At 36.6% G+C, this 21,972-nt stretch overlaps 1 protein-coding gene across 3 annotated transcripts in view; it reads right to left on the minus strand.

The window, feature by feature from the left end:
• Positions 1 to 21,972, minus strand: part of LOC6039340 (adenylate cyclase type 6) — a 282,888-nt gene that overhangs the window by 106,946 nt on the left and 153,970 nt on the right. For all 3 annotated transcript variants that reach the window (XM_038260275.1, XM_038260272.1, XM_038260274.1), the window contains one exon: positions 1,951 to 2,047. In XM_038260275.1, coding sequence (XP_038116203.1) covers positions 1,951 to 2,047 — 97 coding nt within the window. The remainder of the gene's footprint in view (positions 1 to 1,950; positions 2,048 to 21,972) is intronic.

Genomic DNA, 21,972 nt, shown 5'->3' on the forward strand with positions numbered 1-21,972 from the left:
TATTTTATGGAAAAGTTTCGAACAAAATATCCCGGCTTTTTTTTCCTCTTGGCAGTGATTCCATATTTTCAGGAAAATATACTTTTCATCTTCTACAATGAAATGTGGCGATATTCAACGGCAGAGTTTCCAGAACATTCAAGATCTTTATTACCCTTTAAGGTGAAACGGGAAGGCAGCGCCGTATTAATACCACGACTTGAATCAATGGTTTGTGCAGACCAAGGGTCCTGATTTTCGGTTCAATGAACAGAAACCACTCACTCATCGCCTATCCATTCTTCGCCTATTCTAACCCGCTAGCATTCATGAGCGAATGATACTCGCAAGCAGTCGGCGAGTGGCCCGAACTGTTCACTCAGCGAACAAATACATCGTGAAATTTTTTGCCTACTCCGTCGCTCGACGACACTCACACACTACCATGCTCGGCGAAGAGCCATTCTCACAAAACGCCAGCGCGGCAGTCTTTTTGTTTTCCCGCCCTCAGTTTGCCATCAATTTGATTTTTTCTTGGTGGATGTTTCTTTGAATGGTGTCTATAATGTTATGATATCAAAATAAATGCACAATTTAATTGATAACATTGATTTTAGGCAACCCAAATCAATGAGTATAACGCAGCGCATCAGAGAAAAAATGTTTTCAGCTCAGAGTGATCGGCGACGTTCGGCCTGCCTGAGCCGTTTGGAGACTGAGCCGATCAGAGAGAGAAGGAGAGTAGAAAAGAGAGTGTTCGGGAGCGAATGGTTTCAAAGTGACAAACAGTAGGAATTCATCAGGGCAGTATCGCGTCGCCTGCTATTTGTGCTCGCGAATGGAGTGGTTGATTTTGAGCAATCAGGGCCCTTGGTGCAGACGTTAAATTGGAAAATTATGAAATTAAGTAATGTAAAGAAATTTTGGAAGATGTGAAGAGCGGCCGGGCCGTGGCTGACTGGTTACGGTGTTCGCTTTATAAGCGAACGGTTCTGGGTTCGATGCCCATCTGCTCCCAACGAGAAAGATTAGAACACAGAAATTAGTAATGATAAATATGAACGAAAAATCAAAGTCGTTCGAGGCGGGGTTCGAACCCCCGTCCTTTGGATTGGTAAGCAAAATGCTAACCACTAGGCCATGACGACTTGGTGAACTTGGACTGGAATTAGGAATACTGTTACAGAGAGCGAGTTGTGGCGCTATAACCACGGCAAATAGTGTCCTGGGCATTCGTGGAAATACAATGTCCCATCCCAGAGGGTCTCGGAGTACCAAACCTTCTTAGCATGGTGCTCCCAACGAATACAACCAAAAATCTCGGAGCGTATGGTGGTGTGTCCCCACGCTTCTTCCTCCCCTGTCGATTCAGAATTGTGTTGTTATTCGAACACTCAGTGCTCAAACTCAACCCAATTACGAGTCATCTCTGCGATACGGCTTTACGCAGTAGGCCTGGCCGCTTTAACGCTTGTGATGTTTCAATGCATTCCGATGCAATGGCACACTACAAATGTTAATAAATGACAAGAAGAGTGCTAGGCGTCATCTAACCTAAGGCACTCTCCAGGATCCCTTCGAAAGATTGGCTGCGCTAGGGTCTGATTAGATTAGATTAGATTAGTAAAGAAATTTTGGAAGATGCAAAAGAAAGTGTTTTTCAGATAACCCTAAAAATGCCTTCCAACCTCTTGTGAAAACAAATGAGCAATCCTCTACGAAGTCGATTTTTTTTATTATAATTTATTTTTTTGTACTTTTTAATCCAGCTGGTGCCCTCGGTTTTTATAACGTGCACCGTTGTCAATTTTTAGCCATTTTTAAGTAACTTTTTTTAAATAGTCGCAGTTATTAGTTTTTTTTTTTTCAATAAGTGCCCATGTTTGCCCAATCTTTAAAAAAATAATTTTGAAAAGCTGAAAAAATTCGCCGAAAATAGTCAAATAAACCAAATATTCTTAGGAAACTTACCCGCCGCGCCATAAATCTGGAAGCTCTTCTTCCGGATCGACGTCGTCCCGGAGTAGTTGGAGGTGGTATCGTCCAAATTGAATGCCGTCACTCCTGCCTGTTGATGGGAAAGAAAGCGAAAAGCATCATTAATATTGTGCCATGTCAAGAACCCTTCAATCAACAAACAGCCACACCATAATTAGAACTCGATCACACTCGCGTCGAGACTAATCAACGATGGCAGTTTGATTGGACGGAAGACGATTGCTGTTGAGTTTTGTTCAGAGAGTCAATTGAAGCAAAATTCAAAAAATGTGACCCAAGAAGCTCTTGGTATCCCTTTAACGATGTTACTCCTGAAGAAGCTTTCAGTGCACTCAACGAGTGAGTAAGTGTTTAAAAGGAACAAACAAAACTGATTTCAAGAGGGGGGCAAGAAAATCTGGTGCAAAAGCTGTGTTTCTGCCGACAGAACAATGAACGATAAAATAGTGCACTATTTAAACGTCCAAATTAAAATCTAAATGGTTTAAATTGCCAGAGTTGAATGCTTTAAAACAACACCAATGATTAATGGAAAAAAGTTTAGAAACATTTTCCACTAAACAAAAAAGCTGAACAAGAGAATTTTTAAAGCACATTTTTACCCCACTCAAGTGCCAACGCGTTTTTCTGTGGAGCGTAGCTCACAAATTCTCAATTTATCTTCATAAAAATTCATGAAACACGACTCTCGGCTGCGCGTCGTCACTTTTACTTACTGCTGCTGTTGCAACAGTGAATTTTTCCCCACCCCCTCAAAAGGAAGGGGGGCGGAACGAGAAAAGCTCCCATTTTCCGCCACATCGCCGGACGGATGGTTATTTTTGTGCTTGTTTCTGGACTTTTCGTGTTTTTTTTTTCATTCTCAGAAAACAAGCCCCAAAATGGATTCACTGCGAGCAAGTGGAACATTGCAGCACGCAGCAGAGCATACGTATTTGCTCACTAAGGGAAGTACACGTGGAGGTAAATTGAAATTGAAAAAGTTAGTACAATGAAGAGTTTACCTTGCTACACGTGTGTGTGTGTGTAGTACACGAAAAGCTACGGGGAAGGAAAAATGGCCCGAGGAAGCAGGTTAGTGACGGTGCAAAACATGCTCACCGTCATGAAAAATTTATGATAAATCCAAAAAGAGATAGAAAAAATTTGAAATGGTGTTGATGAACTAAATTCAAGATTCAAAACTGCTGTGATTCTAACCAATTTGTTAATATTGGAAGAAAATAAAACACCTAAACATTTCACAATTGTCTCAAAAATTGTATTTAGGGTATATGACCCTATTTTGGACCTAGTTCCTATTTTGGACCTATTTTTATTAATCGAGGTGGTTTAGGCTTTTGAAGTACGAATTCACTGAATCCAACCAACAGAAAGTGTAAGCTGGATCGTTTTGAAGCTTACCTCTTCCAAAAATGTTAACATTTTTGAATATTTCCACTTTTTCAGCCACTTTTTCCAATGCCATTCGTATTTCCTACCATTTTCCTAGCACCTAGATTAGGTCCAAAAATTCCAGCCTCGTTGGTTTGGCTCGCGACACCTTGATGATTTTTTCTGTTTTGCACTGACACCAAGCAATTTCACCCGGTTTCCGAGCCATGTAACTGTTGTTTATTCAATTCTTTTATGTTTTTCATCACATAACCATTGAAATAACTATTCTATTATCGAAAAAAAAACTCAATTCAAAATATTTTTTCAAATCAGCCGCGTTGGATCAGTTTTTGGACCTACTTTGCCGTCGGTTCAAGGCTATCACCAACACCAACAAGGTGTTGCCAGTTTAGGTTATCAATTTATTTCGATATTTCATTGAAATGAATTGATAATTTTCAGTTTAATATTTTGAATTGAATTTCTTTACTGTAATTATTTGAAAGAAATCTAAGTTTTAAAATGCAAATGATTAACAGAAACAACGAAAATATGTTTTTTTAAACGATAAAATGCAAATTGATGATAGAGATTTAGATGATTGTTAGGACCGATTGCAAAGTATCCCAAAATTTAAACTGATGTTGATTTATTTTTGTCTTAACATCATTATCACCAATTTAGCTGCATATATTTTTAATTTTTGCTTCAAAAAAAAATGCAAACTGGCTACCCTGTTGGAATTGAAGGGGAAACGATTGAAAACCCTAAAGGGTCTAGTTCATTTAATCGTTAGCTGTCACTGTTACAGAAACTGTCAACATTGCTTACGAGTGGTTTTTGAAAAAGTCGTATGAATTAAATTTAAAAAATCTTGAATTAGTTTTAAAAAGATTCTAAGAGCTAGTCATAAACAAATCCATTTTTCGATCAGCTCTCGATCAATTTATAATATAATATTATAATTATAGTATAGGGTAATTCTCTACCAACTCACACGAAATCGGGAAAAGTTGCCCCGACCCCTCTTCGATTTGCGTGAAACTTTGTCCTAAGGGGTAACTTTTGTCTCTGATCACGAATCCGAGGTCCGTTTTTTGATATCTCGTGACGGAGGGGCGGTACGACCCTTCCATTTTTGAACATGCGAAAAAGAGGTGTTTTTCAACAATTTGCAGCCTGAAACGGTGATGAGATAGAAATTTGGTGTCAAAGGGACTTTTATGTAAAATTAGACGCCCGATTTGATGGCGTACTCAGAATTCCGAAAAACGTATTTTCATCGAAAAAACACTAAAAGTTTTAAAATTCTCCCATTTTCCGTTACTCGACTGTAAAAATTTTGGAACATGTCATTTTATGGGAAATTTAATGTACTTTTCGAATCTACATTGTCCCAGAAGGGTCATTTTTTCATTTAGAACAAAATTTTTCATTTTAAAATTTCGTGTTTTTTCTAACTTTGCAGGGTTATTTTTTAGAGGGTAACAATGTTTTACAAAGTTGTAGAGCAGACAATTACAAAAATTTTGATGTATAGACATAAGGGGTTTGCTTAAAAACATCACAAGTTATCGCGATTTTACGAAAAAAAGTTTTGAAAAAGTTAATTTTTGCGTTTCTCTTTGTTTCGTCGTCCGTGTCTGTCGCGGGTGACCATGAATGGCCATGATCGATGACGACCAACTTTTTCAAAACTTTTTTTCGTAAAATCGCGATAACTCGTGATGGTTATAAGCAAACCCCTTATGTCTATATATCAAAATTTTTGCAATTGTCTGCTCTACAACTTTGTGGAACATTGTTACACTCTAAAAATAACCCTGCAAAGTTAGAAAAACACGAAATTTTAAAATGAAAATTTTGTTCTAAATGAAAAATGACCCTTCTGGGACAATGTAGATTCGAAAAGTACATTAAATTTCCCATAAAATAACATGTTCCAAAATTTTTACAGTCGAGTAACGGAAAATGGGAGAATTTTTAAAACTTTTTAGTGTTTTTCGATAAAAATACGTTTATTCGGAATTCTGAGTACGCCATCAAATCGGGCGTCTAATTTTACACAAAGTCCCTTTGACACCAAATTTCTATCTCATCACCGTTTCAGGCTGCAAATTATTGAAAAACACCTCTTTTTCACATGTTCAAAATGGAAGGGGTCGTACCGCCCCTCCGTCACGAGATATCAAAAAACGGACCTCGGATTCGTGATCAGGGACAAAAGTTACCCCTTAGGACAAAGTTTCACGCAAATCGAAGAGGGGTCGGGGCAACTGCTGTGTGAGTTGGCGGAGAATTACCCTATAATAAATAAATAATCCACAACTTCAAAATGCTCTTTACTGAAAAACAAACAAAATTTGGTTTGATTCAGAGAAAAAAAATCAAATAAGTGTCGGAGATCGTGATGGCTGTAACGACTTATTGCAAACTAATCAGAGAAATATTCATATGGAAAAACTGGCACCATGTTAAAAACACAATTGAACCAGCTAGAAAAATAAAAATCATCGAAAAAAAAATAGCAAAAGAGGTGCGATGTTAACTTTATGAAGTTTATGATTTGAGACATATCTGATTACCGTAAATTTGGGTGACTTTGATAGGTTTGAGATTTTTCCGCAAAATGAAGAGTACAAATTAAATACGTACGGAATGGTATGGAATCATACTGACCGTGGTAGCGAAGTGCTCAAAGTACCTCATGAAGAACTTTTAATGAAATTTTTAAAAGTTAAAAAAATTAGTTAACAATAATTGAGAAAATGTTGATAAATAGCATTATTTTAATCTTCTCAAAGTGTCATGATTTTCTCAATGAACATAATTTTGAATCATAAAACGGAATGCATTTTCGGATTTTTCAAACAATCTTCTACTAGGAAAAGTTGAAATAAGTTTGTGAATAATAAGTCTTATTGAATATTATTTGTTTTTGAAATATAATTTAAAAAAAAATCTTCGAATTTAAAGGCATTTTCAGTAAAACAAATTTCATATCAAATGTTAAGACTTTTGATTCGTTCTTTGAATTCAGTTAAACATGTAATATAAATCTATAATTTAATAAACAAAACTAGTTTCAACGAATTTCAGGCAAAGTTCTGAATTTTTAACAATTTTACCTAAAACTTATATGTATAAGGTTTAAAAGCTTATAAACTTAGTTAACTAAATATTGACATAAACGATTTTCTTAAAAATTATATCAGCAACCTAAGTGATGGTAAGTTCGAAGTAAAAATAATGTTTGAACACTTCAAATCTGCTTTTAACAAAGCAAACTATGACTATCAAAGACACCCTGGTATTCAAACAAAGATTTTTTTCAAATATTACATTGTTTTTAAAAGTGCAACATGTAGTTAAACTTTTTGTCAAGCAACTGTAAAGTTTAACATGACAGATGAGAAAGTTTCACACCAAGTTACAAGTTATAATCTCCCTTTAAAATTTCTTGATTGTTTAATAATATTTGAATATAAGCTCTGCGTAAAATTTAGAACCTTTTTTCATTGTAGCTTGTTATGTATTGTGTATTTATCTCTCTCATTCATTTCATTTTAAGTTAAGGTGTTTTATTGCGACTAATAACGGGTTGTCTTATATGTTCTAATGCTTGAACAATTAGTTCGTAAGAATACGCAAATTGTAAATAGGACAGAGACCTGCTAAAGAAGCGTGAGTTTCCATTCAATATAATAAAAACACGTTTTCAAATTCAAATCCATTGTTTTATCATAATTATTTAATTTCTGGAATAAATATTTTCCAAATTATAATCGTGGATAGGCCCTTTGGTTTATCAAACCAAGTTTCTGTAAGTGTGCGTGTTGGTGAAGGTGAAGGTGAAGGTGAAGGTGAAGGTGAAGGTGAAGGTGAAGGTGAAGAGAAGTGAAGTGAAGTGAAGTGAAGTGAAATGAAGTGAAGTGAAGTGAAGTGAAGTGAAGTGAAGTGAAGTGAAGTGAAGTGAAGTGAAGTGAAGTGAAGTGAAGTGAAGTGAAGTGAAGTGAAGTGAAGTGAAGTGAAGTGAAGTGAAGTGAAGTGAAGTGAAGTGAAGTGAAGTGAAGTGAAGTCAAGTCAAGTCAAGTCAAGTCAAGTAAAGTGAGGTGAAGTGAAGTGTTTTTTGGCCTTTTCAAAAGTTGAGCAACATTTGAAATTTTTGAGAATATATTTTTATTCGAAAGATCTGAATACAAATTTGTTAAGTTATCGTCACTTAAAATTTATTCTCTATGTTGTTCGTGTAGTTATAACCTAATTGTTTCTGACTACTTCTACTGAAAAAAAAATCGATCACGAATCAATTCCATCACAGTTTTACAACGTTCGGATTTCAGAGCTTCTATTTCTTGAACAATAAGCAATATTTTTCAAAAATAACAAATAAATTTCAATCTAAAATTAAACCGTCCCGTTTCCATCAATGTGCAACGGCACTTCCAAATCACGTGCAGCACGCTTTTAAAATTTATAAGCCACACAGCAGAAAAATAAAAACAAAAGCAGAAAAAAGTCGGGTAAAACAACAGGAAAAGCTCACTCCAGAACAAGGCTCCCTTTTCCGGTGCGCTTTCAAGCACGGACGACGCTGGTGAGAGCTTTTTTTCGCCGACAACAACGGGGATCGGGTCATTTATCATCATTATTCGCGAGGGTGGGTTGTTAACGTTGTGGCTGCCGCGAGACGTGCTTATCATCGAGATGATGGCTGCACGCAATAGCAGCGACTCCTTCCCCATTTGTGAGCAAGAGGAATCACCTTTATTTCCCGGGACATTCCCGGTTTACTTTTTTAGAGTAATAAATTTGCCCCCGTCCGGCCTCAAGCTGTACAATTTCGGCAGATATTTTCGTCAGCAAACGGTCAACATTCCTCATTCGGTTTTGCAACTTTTTTGTTATTTATTTTGTGTCCGAAAAGAAAACCCCAAAATAACGGATAAAGGACGAATTTTCCTTCCCAGAGGAATTTTGGCCGTTTCCATCCATCACACGGGCGAAAATCTGTGTCGTAGTGCGCCCCGTGGAATTTCAATTAACGTCCGAAACCGTGATTGAAAAATGCCCCGCGGCTGGGAGACCTCACCCCCGTCCTGCATGCCGGTCTCCTGTGGAGAGATTTTTCCGGTTTGATGCATTAATTTTTGCACTTTATTATTAGCTGTGGGATCATGGCGGGCATTTCAGCGGGAGAAAATATAAGTGGGAATATAATTGCTGGAGCTCAGTGGGCTGAAATGAATAAAAGTTTAACTTTTTTCCAATCTTTATTGAGATTGGATTTTGATTTTGAAATGTTAACTCTTTATCAAAATATTATTGTCCTCTTATCTAATAATTTCTTGATTTTATGCATGCAGTTGTATGCAAGGGCGACGAACCACCCTAATTTTCCAAATCAGTTTTGAAGAAAAGCCATTTGTCCTTGCCTAAATATTTTTGAAAAGTTCAAAGAGCACGTGTTTCTGGGCACCACGAAGTTCATGATTCCGCTCAAGTTGAGCCTGCGCGGTCATTTTCGTCACTTTCTCTAACCACAAATCACTTGTACACATTTTTTGGAGAAAAATAAAAATATTAGCTTGAAAAGATCTAATCTCATCGCTCATTACAGAAAAATCTCACCTGCCCAGTTGTTTTGCAATCATTAGTTTTAAAAAATATCCAAGTATTGAAGAGATTTTTTTTTTCGTCGAAAAACACAAAAATTGAAAATATTTTTGGTCGATCCCAGACAAGCTAAATATGATTTTAAACGCAGGAAAATGCATTTCTAATTGTTTTCAGTTGGTTAGATTTCTTATTCTTATTCTATATTCCTTTAAAATTTTGAAGTTTTTTGAAAAAACATAAACATAAACTTTAAAAAATATTTGCAATGGCCTAAGTTTCAAAGCATGAATACTAAAAATTTCACAAAATGTCGTATTTTTTAAAGTACTCAAATTTTAAAAATTTGCAATACGGGTATCAATTCCTTCAAAATTGTGCATGCATTTTCACTGTTATAAAAAATTTTGAATGAAATATTCAAATTTTCACAAAATACCGTATTTTCTCGAAAATACTCAAATTTTCATAATTTGCAATATGGGTATCAAACGAATCGAAATTTCGCATGCATTTTAACTGTTTTAGAGTTTTTGGAATGAAATACTCATATTTCCACAAAATACCTTAGTTTTTTAAGAGTACTTAAATTTTCATGATTGGCAATATGTATCAAACGAAGCAACATTTTACCTGCTTTTTCATTCACAAATCTCTTAAACAGTTAAGCAATTCTCTGAGATTTTGGTCATTCGATTTTTTTTCTGTATTTTTTAATCCGACTGAAACTTTTTTGGTGCCTTCGGTATGGTAAAAAAAGGCATTCTGCATCCACGGTGCTCAAAATACCGTTATTATGAAAAAAATATGCACTCCGAGATTTTGGGGTCTATCGATTGCTTACACCATAGCGCATCTCTGTGCAAAAAATAAAAATATTCGCTGATGTAGTTTTCGAGATACAGCCCTTTTAAGATGTTACATCCGATTTTTAATAAGAAAACCAAAACAATCAATACAATTTCAGCACTTTAAAGAATATGCATTTCGAGATAAAGGTGTTTTTTGCTTCATATGACTGTCAAGTATCTCTGAGCCAAGTTTCAGAAGGTTTGCTGATGTAGTTCTCGAGATACAGCCATTTTAAAATGTTATTTCCGATTTTTTCAAAGAAAATCCATGAAATCAATAGGGGGATGGCGTCGCTATTTTTAGACCACATTTTCCACTTTTTCTCATCGAAACCAACTATTTTATCGACTTCATTTTGCTGGGCGAGATAGGACGCCGTCTATTTTTAGACGATGACTCAGCACTTTTCCACTCTTGCGCTTAAAAAAACCAGATGGCAGCACGATGTAACGCCACGTCCCTATACAATTTCAGCACTTTAAAGAATATGCATTTCGAGATAATGATGTTTTTTGCTTTATATGATTGTCAAGTATCTCTGGGCCAAGTTTCAGAAGGTTTGCTGATGTAGTTCTCGAGATACAGCCATTTTAAAATGTTATTTCCGACTTTTTCAAAGAAAATCTATTTAATCGGTGTTAAAAGTCGGAAATAGCAAATTAATTCGGCTGTTCCTCAAAAACAACATCAGCAAACCTTCTGAAACTTAGCCCAGAGATGCTTGACAGTCATACGAAGCAAAATTCATCATTATCTCGGATTGCATACTCTTTAAAATGCTGAAATTAAATTGATTTCATGGATTTTCTTTGAAAAAATCGGAAATAACATTTTAAAATGGCTGTATCTCGAGAACTACATCAGCAAACCTTCTGAAACTTGGCCCAGAGATACTTGACAGTCATATGAAGCAAAAAAACATCATTATCTCGAAATGCATATTCTTTAAAATGCTGAAATTAAATTGATTTCATGGATTTTCTTTGAAAAGATCGGAAATAACATTTTAAAATGGCTGTATCTCGAGAACTACATAAGCAAACCTTCTGAAACTTAGCCCAGAGATGCTTGACAGACATACGAAGCAAAATTCATCATTATCTCGGATTGCATACTCTTTAAAATGCTGAAATTAAATTGATTTCATGGATTTTCTTTGAAAAAATCGGAAATAACATTTTAAAATGGCTGTATCTCGAGAACTACATCATCAAACCTTCTGAAACTTGGCCCAGAGATACTTGACAGTCATATGAAGCAAAAAACACCTTTATCTCGAAATGCATATTCTTTAAAGTGCTGAAATTGTATTGATTGTTTTGGTTTTCTTATTAAAAATCGGATGTAACATCTTAAAAGGGCTGTATCTCGAAAACTACATCAGCGAATGTTTTTATTTTTTGCACAGAGATGTGCTTTGGTGTAAGGAATCGATAGACCCTAAAATCTCGGAGTGCATATTTTTTTTTTTTTTCATAATAACGGTATTTTGAGCACCGTGGCATCATTAGTTTGTCCATATAATTTTCCATACAAATTTGGGAGTACATAATTGGCAAAGGGAGCGCGTGGTCGTAAAAAATATTCGGAGTGAAAAGTGATTTGTTTTGTGTGTGCCTTTTGTTTCGCATTTTTGTCGTGAATTGTGCGCTGCGAGGAGAAGATTACCCTCCGAAAATGCAGCGTTATCAGAGCATAATTGGCAAAGGGAGCGCGTGGTCGTAAAAAATATTCGGAGTGAAAAGTGATTTTTTTTTTGTGTGTGCCTTTTGTTTCGCATTTTTGTCGTGAATTGTGATATAGTTTTCGATAAAAACGATCTAAGTTCGTTAGGTTTATCGCGCAGCAAAATTATTTTGATTCATTAAGAACGTCGTGTGGTGCGCGAGTCTTTTTGTGTTGAAAAGACCTTCCCATAGCTCCGTAGCTCGGAGGGCTCGACGTCGGTTGTTTGTGTGTTAAGCCCTCTCCATAGCATCGTAGCTCGAGAGGCAACGAAAATCAATACCTTATCTAGCTAACAGAAAGAAGATCGGAAGGCACTTGATGATTGAGTTCGTCGCGTCTATTCCGTTGCAAATTCATGAACTAAATGACTATATAATTAAAAATCAGACTACGCTATCATTGCAGCATTGCGTTTAACACCTCATTTTATAAATAAATATTATTTGGTTTTATCTTTCCACAGCCGGCTGTCTAAGATTAAACCATTTCATTTAAAATTTAACAACAGTTAAACGGGAAATGTCTCATCCGCAGCAACCGATTGTTTGCCTTGAGAATAAAATATAATACCTTTCAACAAACACTATGATTTTGGGTCGCATCATCATCTTCTATGATGAATCCTGACCAAACACCCTATCCTACTAACCAATTTTCAGGTTCCTGGCGCTTGTGGGGTGTAAGCACAGAGTAAATCAGCTGCCCTAGTAGCAACCTGCGCTAACTAACATTCCCGTCCCTAAAAATCGAGATCTACAAACTGACATGGCGGGCGCCGTTGGTGGCCAATGACTGCTACCTATTCGCAACTGATCTTGTTTTGGCAATCATGGTGTTTTATCTTTTCAGCGCATTCATACATGCTGTTGATAAGGGAAACACCACTAGATCGTCGAAGCCTATAATCAGTAGTGCTGAAAGGATATTACGGTTCTGTTCAGCAACGGAGGGGCAACCATGGGTGATCTCTCATGCTCATGCTCATGCTCATGCTCATGCTCATGCTCATAATTTTCCATACAAATTTGGTAGCTGTCCATACAAAAATGATATGTGAAAATTCAAAAACCTGTATCTTTTGAAGGAATTTTTTGATCGATTTGGTGTCTTCGGCAAAGTTGTAGGTATGGATATGGACTACACTGAATAAAAATGATACACGGTAAAAAAAAAATTTGGTGATTTTTTATTTTACTTTGTGTCACCGAAACTTGATTTGCAAAAAAACACTGTTTTTATTTTTAAATTTTTTTTCAAAAAATTTTAATCAAGACTATCATTTCAAAAAACCAAACATTCAATAATACGTTCTTTTGATATTTTAGTCTCAGTTTAAAATTTTTGAAAGTATTTTTTTCGAAAAGATCGGAAAATTTCACAAATGTTCCATATTTTAACATTGTAAATCGGACCATAAGTTGCTGAGATATCGACATTAGAAAATGGCATGTTGTTTGGGTGAGACTTAGAAAACATCAATTTTCTTGTATTTAAACCTTTGCATGGCAATATCTCAGCAACTAAGGGTCGTATTAACAAAGTCCAAAAAAAACAGAATATAGAGAATTTTCTCAGCTTTTCAAAAATATTTTTTTAAAAAGTGGGCAAACATGCGCACTATTTTTAAAAAATCAATAACTGCGACTATTTTGAAAAAAGTTACCCAAAAATGGCTTTAACTTGAAAACGGTGAACTTTATCAAAATTACACTTAAGTACTTTTTGATTGCAAATTTCATAACTCGCTAAAAGATTTTTTGCACAACCTGGAAATTTCTGTAAATCGGCATTTGATGTCCTCTAAAACATATCAAAAAATAAAATAAAAATAAAAATAGTGTTTTTTTGCAAATCAAGTTTTAGTGATAAAAATTTAAACAAAAAAATCACCAATTTTTTTTTCAGTGTATCATTATTTTCAGTGTAGTCTGTATCTATACCTACAACTTTGCCGAAGACACCAAATCGATCAAAAAATTCCTTCAAAAGATACAGATTTTTGAATTTTCTCATATCATTTTTGTATGGACAGCTGCCAAATTTCTATGGAAAATTATATGGACGAACTAATGATGCAAAATGGCTTCTTTGGGCATACCGAAGGCACCAAAATAGTTTCAACCGGATTAAAAAAATACAAAAATTAAAATTAAAGAAGAAAGACCCTAGAGAACTGCTCAGTTAAAATACATGCAAAATTTCGAATCATTTGATACCCATATTGAAAATTATAAAAATTTGAGTATTTTCGAGAAAATACGTTTTTTTGTGAAAATTTCAGTTTTTTTATAAAAACTCTAAAACAGCGAATATGCATGCAAAATTTCGAATCATTTGATAACCATATCGCAAATTATAAAAATTGAGGTACTTTGAAAAAATTGTGATTTTTAAACTATTTATACTTAGAAACATACCATATTATCAAAAAAATATTTACTAAGGGGATGCTTGAAAATTCAACATCATTTGGTTGGTTTTAGTCAATGTTATAAATTTATTAAATATAAGTTCTCGTCCGTTGACGTCGATAAAATTATCACCGATAGAATTATCGGAATAACGATAACAATAGATTATTGTTATCGTCTCGATGATAACGATAGAACTATCGTTATCGTTATCGAACCTCGATAATTTTATCTTTAACAACCTTGATACTTTTCGTCATGTAATTTTTTTTAACCTTCTCAATTCCAGAATAATTATTGTAAGAAATTTGAATAAAAATTCTTTGTGTCAATGTTCAGTTACCACAAGCCGGGTGATATTGAAAGAATAAATATTAAAATATTGTTTTTAAAAGGGGTTTACTAAAAGATAAGTTAAAATCTGTTACAGAATTTAAATCAGACTGACAATGTGTTTCTTACTAAAATTTAGATTAAAAGTGTGCAAATTAAATTTCATGACGTCAGGAGCATCATTATGAATGCGTTTAATTTATAAGTTGAAAATTCGCGACAATTTTTTTTTTTGTTAGAAGTTTACAAGATAAAACTTTGGTAAAAAATTATAAGAAAAATATTTTTCAAATAAAAAAATCAGTAAAAATGTCTTGAAGCCAATTATAAAGCAAGCTTTAATACAAAAAACACATCTTCTAAGTCATATGATCTACTTCTTATCTCATTTGAATTTTGAATTAATAAACTTTGTGATTTTTAACAAACTTTTCCAACTTATTTTTGTTTTATAAGAAAAAAAACGTGGGTTTTATAGAAAGCCTGGCTGTATGGGTATCAAAAGATTGAAAATTTTATGCCCTTTCTGGTGCCACATAGGTTGACTTGTGAATTGTGGACCGGTTCAGATGCCGACGGATTATCCGTCGACGTACACAGAAAAAAAAATGATGGTAATATTTATCAGGAAATGGTGACAGATTTTGTGGCAAAATAAATGATAAATTTTACCCCAGAAAATGATGAATTTTCATCAGTTTTTCATGAATATTCATCAGGTTCACATTTTTACACATTTTTTATGTAATATTAACCTACCAAATTTTCAACATTCCAAAATTCAACCTTTTTTTCTGTGTAATTCCGGGTTGGTACGAAATTCCAACGAAAAATCTATTCTATCGATACTAATACCCCCAAAACGGTGTTATACCCACTCCAAAATGTGTATTTAGCAATTCTATGGTAATATATTGACATTTATTTGAATTAAAAGTTTGCAAAATTAAGTTTAGATAAGTTTTATATAGAATTTCCAGAGTTATATAAACTTTTATACTAAGTAGTTAGTAAAGTAAATAAAAAAGTTAATTGGGGTTATTGGGGCCGGCATTTACAAAGCGGATTCAGTGGCAGTTTCATTCTCAACTTAATGTTAACATGTTAGGGTTAATGATAACATTCCATAGGTCGCCTCCCTAAGGTGTCGTGATAAGGTCCAGTTTGTGACGATACACTACCTTCCCTCTATTAAGCAATCGATTCCAGAAGGGAAAAGATCACCAGTTGTGTTGGTCCGAGCCGGGATTTGAACCCCGATCTACCGCTTACGAGGCGGAAGCGTTACCACTGGGCTACATGGCTCGGTAAGTAGTTAGTAAACTTTATATTCAATCCAAATTATTTTTTTAATCAGTCAAGGATGCCTATTTGGAGTTGGGAGACTGGATTTATGGTGATTTGTCAACAAATAACATTATTTATGTTACTTTTTCGAAAGGTGTACAAACTTTTTTTTGCACCTTTTTTTATTTTCGTAATAGTATTTGTTATATAACTTTTTATAGAAATCATCTTTTCATGAGCTTTTTGTAGCAAAATGTTTGGCATGAGTTTCTGAACAGAACGTAGTACTAGGTTCCTGTCAAACTTTAAATTTTTTACATGTTTCATCACAAAATGTGCATGGGCACTAGGGGTGTAAATACTTTTTTTACATACTGTAAAAAGCTCATAAAATCGAATGTAATCTATTCAGATTTTAACAGATTGGTAAAACGTTTGAATTTTAATTTAATGACTTCATTGATATTTTGCAATTACATTAAATGTTCAAAGGGGTTTTTATAAGTAATTATTTTTATATCTTCTTTTTTGGCTGACATTTGTAACAAATACAGTGACTATCGAAGTCACTCTGCTTGTTTAAATATCATTTTCCTACGAATCTATTTTTAAAGCACTTTACAAAAATTTGAAAAAAAAACCGTCCATGGACATTGTGGGACCCAGCCCAGTACATGTTCAAAAAATATAAATCATGAACATTGTTTTCCCGCTTGAATACACCCAAAACTGGCAGCGCTAGTCCGAGAGAATGATGGTCTCGAGTCGAGAGAATAGTGGTACCATTCACGGACGCAGAGAACACAGCTCGAAATGGGCGATAGAACTATTCTCTCGAGGTTCATTTGCAAAAAAAAGTTCATCCGTCAAACAAAAAACCAAAAGTGTCGACAACGGGAATCGAACCAGAGACCTTTGACAAACCAATCCAATGACTTAGTTGCCTCGGCCACCACAGCTTTGTGACCAAGGAGAAGTCAGAAGTCGATGTATGACACTTGTTGGAGATTTATTGATTCAACTAACGAATGAACTCATTTGTTATGATGGTGTGAGTTGGTACCATTATTCTATCGATTTTGGCACTGAGCCCTCAATAAATTTTGAGAGAACGATTATCTCGATTCTGAATTTTGGGTGTACCATTAGTCAATGGTTGAGTCAATGGAAAAGCTAAAATTTGAAGAAATCGGCTGATTTAAGAAAGAATTAATCGAATTGGGTAATTCTCCGCCAACTCACACAGCAGTTGCCCCGACCCCTCTTCGATTTGCGTGAAACTTTGTCCTATGGGGTAACTTTTGTCCCTGATCATGAATCCGAGGTCCGTTTTTTGATATCTCGTGACGGAGGGGCGGTACGACCTCTTCCATTTTTTAACATGCGAAAAAAGAGGTGTTTTTCAATAATTTACAGCCTGAAACGGTGATGAGATAGAAATTTGGTGTCAAAGGGACTTTTATGTAAAATTAGACGCCCGATTTGATGGCGTACTCAGAATTCCGAAAAAACTTATTTTTCATCGAAAGGGGTCTGCTCATGAACATCACGAGTTATCGCGATTTTACGAAAAAAAAGTTTTGAAAAAGTTACTTTTTGCGTTTTTCTTCGTTTCGTCGTCCGTGTCTGTCGCGGGTGACTATGAACGGCCATGATCGATGACGACCAACTTTTTCAAAACTTTTTTTCGTAAAATCGCGATAACTCGTGATGTTTATAAGCAAACCCCATGTGTCTATATATCAAAATTTTTGTAATTGTCTGCTCTACAACTTTGTAGAACATTCTTAAACACTCTTAAAAATAACTCTGCAAAGTTAGAAAAAACACGAAATTTTAAAATGAAAAATTTTGTTCTTAATGAAAAAATGACCCTTCTGGGTCAATGTAGATTCGAAAAGTACATTAAATTTCCCATAAAATAACATGTTCCAAAATTTTTTACAGTCGAGTAACGGAAAATGGGAGAATTTTTAAAACTTTTTTAGTGTTTTTTTCGATGAAAAATACGTTTTTTCGGAATTCTGAGTACGCCATCAAATCGGGCGTCTAATTTTACATAAAAGTCCCTTTGACACCAAATTTCTATCTCATCACCGTTTCAGGCTGCAAATTATTGAAAAACACCTCTTTTGACAAAGAACTTTGTCCTAAGGGCACTGTCTACGGGTGTCAATCCAAAATTTCGCAAAGCGAAAGTGTAACGATTTTCTGTCGTTTTTCAAATGCTTATATCTTCCCCCCCATTCAAACAATCTTTATGTTTTACATACCAAACGAAAGGGAAAGTCTTAAAGTACAAGTTGACTACCTCACAAAGTTGATAAAACTTTGTTAAAGTACTAAAAGTTAAGATGAAAATAAAAAATGAATGCAAGAAAAATCCCGGCTGCTGATTGGCTGAAAGCACGTAGCAAATGTTGCTTCCTCTCCTGCTTTCGCAAAACTCTCACGCGAGTTTGGAACCACTGTTGCCACATTTCATGCGAACTATATAAGCTAGCACTTAGCCTCAGAAAATTTCAGTGCCTATCGCGGTTTCGTCAAAGACGGATCCACGGTGGTAATTTTATTGCTCACACACACACGCACACATTGAACGACACAGTATGTGTACCAAATTGGGAGGAATTCTGTTCTAATGAAGATTGTAAGGAAGGTGACCGGAAAACTAGAATGATTTGGGGCAATGGGGTTGGGACCACATTGGTAGAACATTGGCCACACCCGGAGTGGCCATGGCCCTGGGGAAGGTTCTTCCGGGGGGACATTTACCGAACCATACGACTTGGGGCAATATGGGTATCAAAATTCATGGTTTTTGAAACTGGTAATGAAAATGGCCATTTCGACCGGATTGACCACACCCGGAGTGGCCAGTGCCCTGGGAAAGGTTCTACCGGGGGGACATTAATCGAACCATACTACTTAGGGCAATATGGGTATCAAAATTGCCCCAAGTCGTATGGTTCGATTAATGTCCCCCTGGTAGAACCTTTCCCAGGGCACTGGCGACTCCGGGTGTGGCCAATCCAGTCAAAATGCCATTTTCATTACCAGTTTCAAAAACCATGATTATTGATACCCATATTGCCCTAAGTAGTGATTCGATTAATGTCCTCGGAAGAACTTTCCCAGGCACTAACCACTCCGGGTGTGGCCAATCTGTCGAAATGGCCATTTTCATTACCAGTTCAAAACCATGAATTTTGATACATATATTGCCCCAAGTCGTATGATTCGATTAATGTCCCTCGGAAGAACCTTTCCCAGGGCACTGGCCACTCCGAGTTTGGCCAATATCCTATAAATGTGGTCCCAACCCCATTGCCTCAAATCATTCTAGTTTTCCGGTGACCATCCTTACAATCTTCATTAACACAGAATTCCTTCCAAGTTGGTGTACAAACTGTGTCTTCTAATGTGTGCGTGTGTGTGTATGAGCAATACAATTACCACCGTGGATCCGTCTTCGATGAAACCACGGTTGGCACTGAAATTTTCTGAGGCTAAGTGCTAGCTTATATAGTTCGCATGAAATGTGGCAACATGGTGCAAATTTTGCTTCCTCTCCTGCTTTCGCGAAACTCTCACGCGAGAGTTTGGCATCACTGTTGCCACATTTCATGCGAACTATATAAGCTAGCACTTAGCCTCAGAAAATTTCAGTGCCTATCGAAGTTTCGTCAAAGACGGATCGACGGTAGTAATTTTATTGCTCACACACACACGCACACATTGAACGACACAGCATGTGCACCAAATTGGGAGGGATTTTGTTCTAATGAAGATTGTTAGGAAGGTCACCGGAAAACCAGAATAATTTGGGGCAATGGGGTTGGGACCACATTGGTAGAACATTGGCCACACCCGGAGTGGCCATGGCCCTGGGGAAGGTTCTTCCGGGGGGACATTTACCGAACCATACGACTTGGGGCAATATGGGTATCAACATTCATGGTTTTGAAACTGGAAATTAAAATGGCAATTTCGACCGGATTGGCCACACCCGGAGTGGCCAGTGCCCTGGGAAAGGTTCTACCGTGGGGACATTAATCGAACCAGAGAGTAATCGAACCATACTACTTAGGGCAATATGGGTATCAAAATTCATGGTTTTTGAAACTGGTAATGAAAATGGCCATTTTGACCGGATTGGCCACACCCGGTGGCCAGTGTCCAAGGAAGGTTCTACCGGGAGGACATTAATCGAACCATCCGACTTGGGGCAATATGGGTATCAAAATTCATGGTTTTTGATACTGGACATGAAAATAACCATTTTGATTGTGGTGACCACAACCTAGAGTGGCCGGTTCCGAGGCATTTTCCGAACCATACTTGTTTTGGCAATATTTTCGTGTTTTGGCAATTTATTTCCACAGAGGTGCCAAAGATTGGAAACATTTAATTAGAATAAATTATTCAGGATTAAATAAATAGGCAATGATTTAAAAATAAAATGTAACAGAATAATTTTTTAGAAGTTTTGTACAAAGTTCTTTGTCATATTGGTCATGTAGAACATAACCACCTGCACCTTTTTTCGCATGTTCAAAAATGGAAGATCACGAGATATCAAAAAACGGACCTCGGATTCGTGATCAGGGACAAAAGTTACCCCTTAGGACAAAGTTTCACGCAAATCGAAGAGGGGTCGGGGCAACTTTTCCCGATTTCGTGTGAGTTGGTGAGTTACCCAATTATGATGTTTTTTAAACTCAGTTTTTTTGTCTCAAATGAGTTCCATCGGGTGAAATCACTGCGTTTAATAATTAGGTAAATTGAAAAACAATAACACCGACCATCAAAATTTCTGCCGAGCCACTATTTTTGACAAAACCAAAGTGCACGAAATTCGAATTGAGCCTGCGCTGTCTTTTTTTGTAAATTGGTCTGAGTAATTATTGGCTTGAAATTTTAAGTTTTATTGATTTGCAACACAAACAAGGGTCATGGTTCACAGAGGCTAAAAAAAACTTTAACTCATTTAGATTTAGATTTATTATGTAAAGTTTACTTCTCTTTTTGTCCCGCCCGTGTGGATCAATCGGACCGCGCACTGGACTCACAATCCAGAGGTGCCGGTTCGAATCCCGCGGCGGGCGCTCTAAAATTCTTTGTGTAAATATGGGTATTCGGCGCCGTCGCTCCGTGCCATACTTTCATACACTTAGGAGCCCAGGGCGGCGAAGTCCTTGTAGATAAAAGGAAGACACTAGTGGTTGGTACTAGCAATGGTGGCCGACAGCTATAAAGTCAACTTGGTTTTCGTTACTTCTCTGAACGTCTCACATTTCATTTGATATCAAATAGTACGATTATTGATAGCGTCTTGTTATTTTACCAACTGTTCCATTAAATGAAACCACCTTGGCTCAAAGTTACGGCAGTGTAATGAATCCTGAATTTCAAAACGTTAAATCTGTGCCAAACTTTGTTCTCGCACGCTTTCAACGACTTTACAAATCTTTAGAAAGTCAACAGAGCTGCTTCCCCCAAGCAACCAGGCTGGGTAAAACTCAATCCTGCAGGCAGCAGTGCTGGGAAAACGTCTAACAGCAAAAGTGGTTGAGCTGGAAAATAGTGTCACACGGTTGGCACCTGCAGGGCGTACAACCAGCTAAACTCCCAGCGACAACGACGCAGACGATGGAATAAAAGCACATCCACCGTCTTCTTCTTCTTCGTCGTCGTCGTACAAAAGCTGTACAACTTGCTTAAGGGTGGATTTTCCAGAAGAAAGCTTCTCTCCACTGAAAGCACACGGCATTCCCTCTGAATCAGAGCAAGTCATGATGGAACCTCGGAGTCGACAACGACGACGTTTGTCATGATGACACAAGAGCTATTAATAGTTGACACACAGAGGACGAACTCGACGAGGGTGCCACCCCGCGGCCAAAGGATGAGTTAACTGGGGGAATTTCGAGTGCACAGCGATTCACCTGCAATTGGGGCTAGTTTGCAAGTGTTATGAGTTGTAGTCATGTTTCAGTATAAGCTAGAGAAAATGCTGTCAAACCGCACTCTTGTTTTAGGCTGTAATCAGCTGATTCAATCGTCACCCAGGAAGCAAAACTTCCTGCATGCTTCAGAAAAAAAAGAATACTTTCCCCCGGGCATTCCATTCATTCAAATTGCATGTAACCAAACCGCAGTGCAATTTTTCCTAGCTCGAGCATTTCTTTTTTTTTCCCCATCCTCCCTAGCTGTAATTGCGCCCCATTCAAAGCTACTCACCTGCGAAGCACGTATTGCTACCCATAACCAGATTTTCCTCTTCCGAGAAGGAGAGGAAAGGGATTTCCACCGCCAGCAGTCGCGGCGGCGGCAAGCAGATGTTGCCAAGTGAAAATTCACCAGGTGGAAAAATAACGAACCGGAATTT

This window comes from Culex quinquefasciatus, chromosome 3 (assembly GCF_015732765.1).
Source record: "Culex quinquefasciatus strain JHB chromosome 3, VPISU_Cqui_1.0_pri_paternal, whole genome shotgun sequence".
In the NCBI taxonomy this organism is placed as follows: domain Eukaryota; kingdom Metazoa; phylum Arthropoda; class Insecta; order Diptera; family Culicidae; genus Culex; species Culex quinquefasciatus.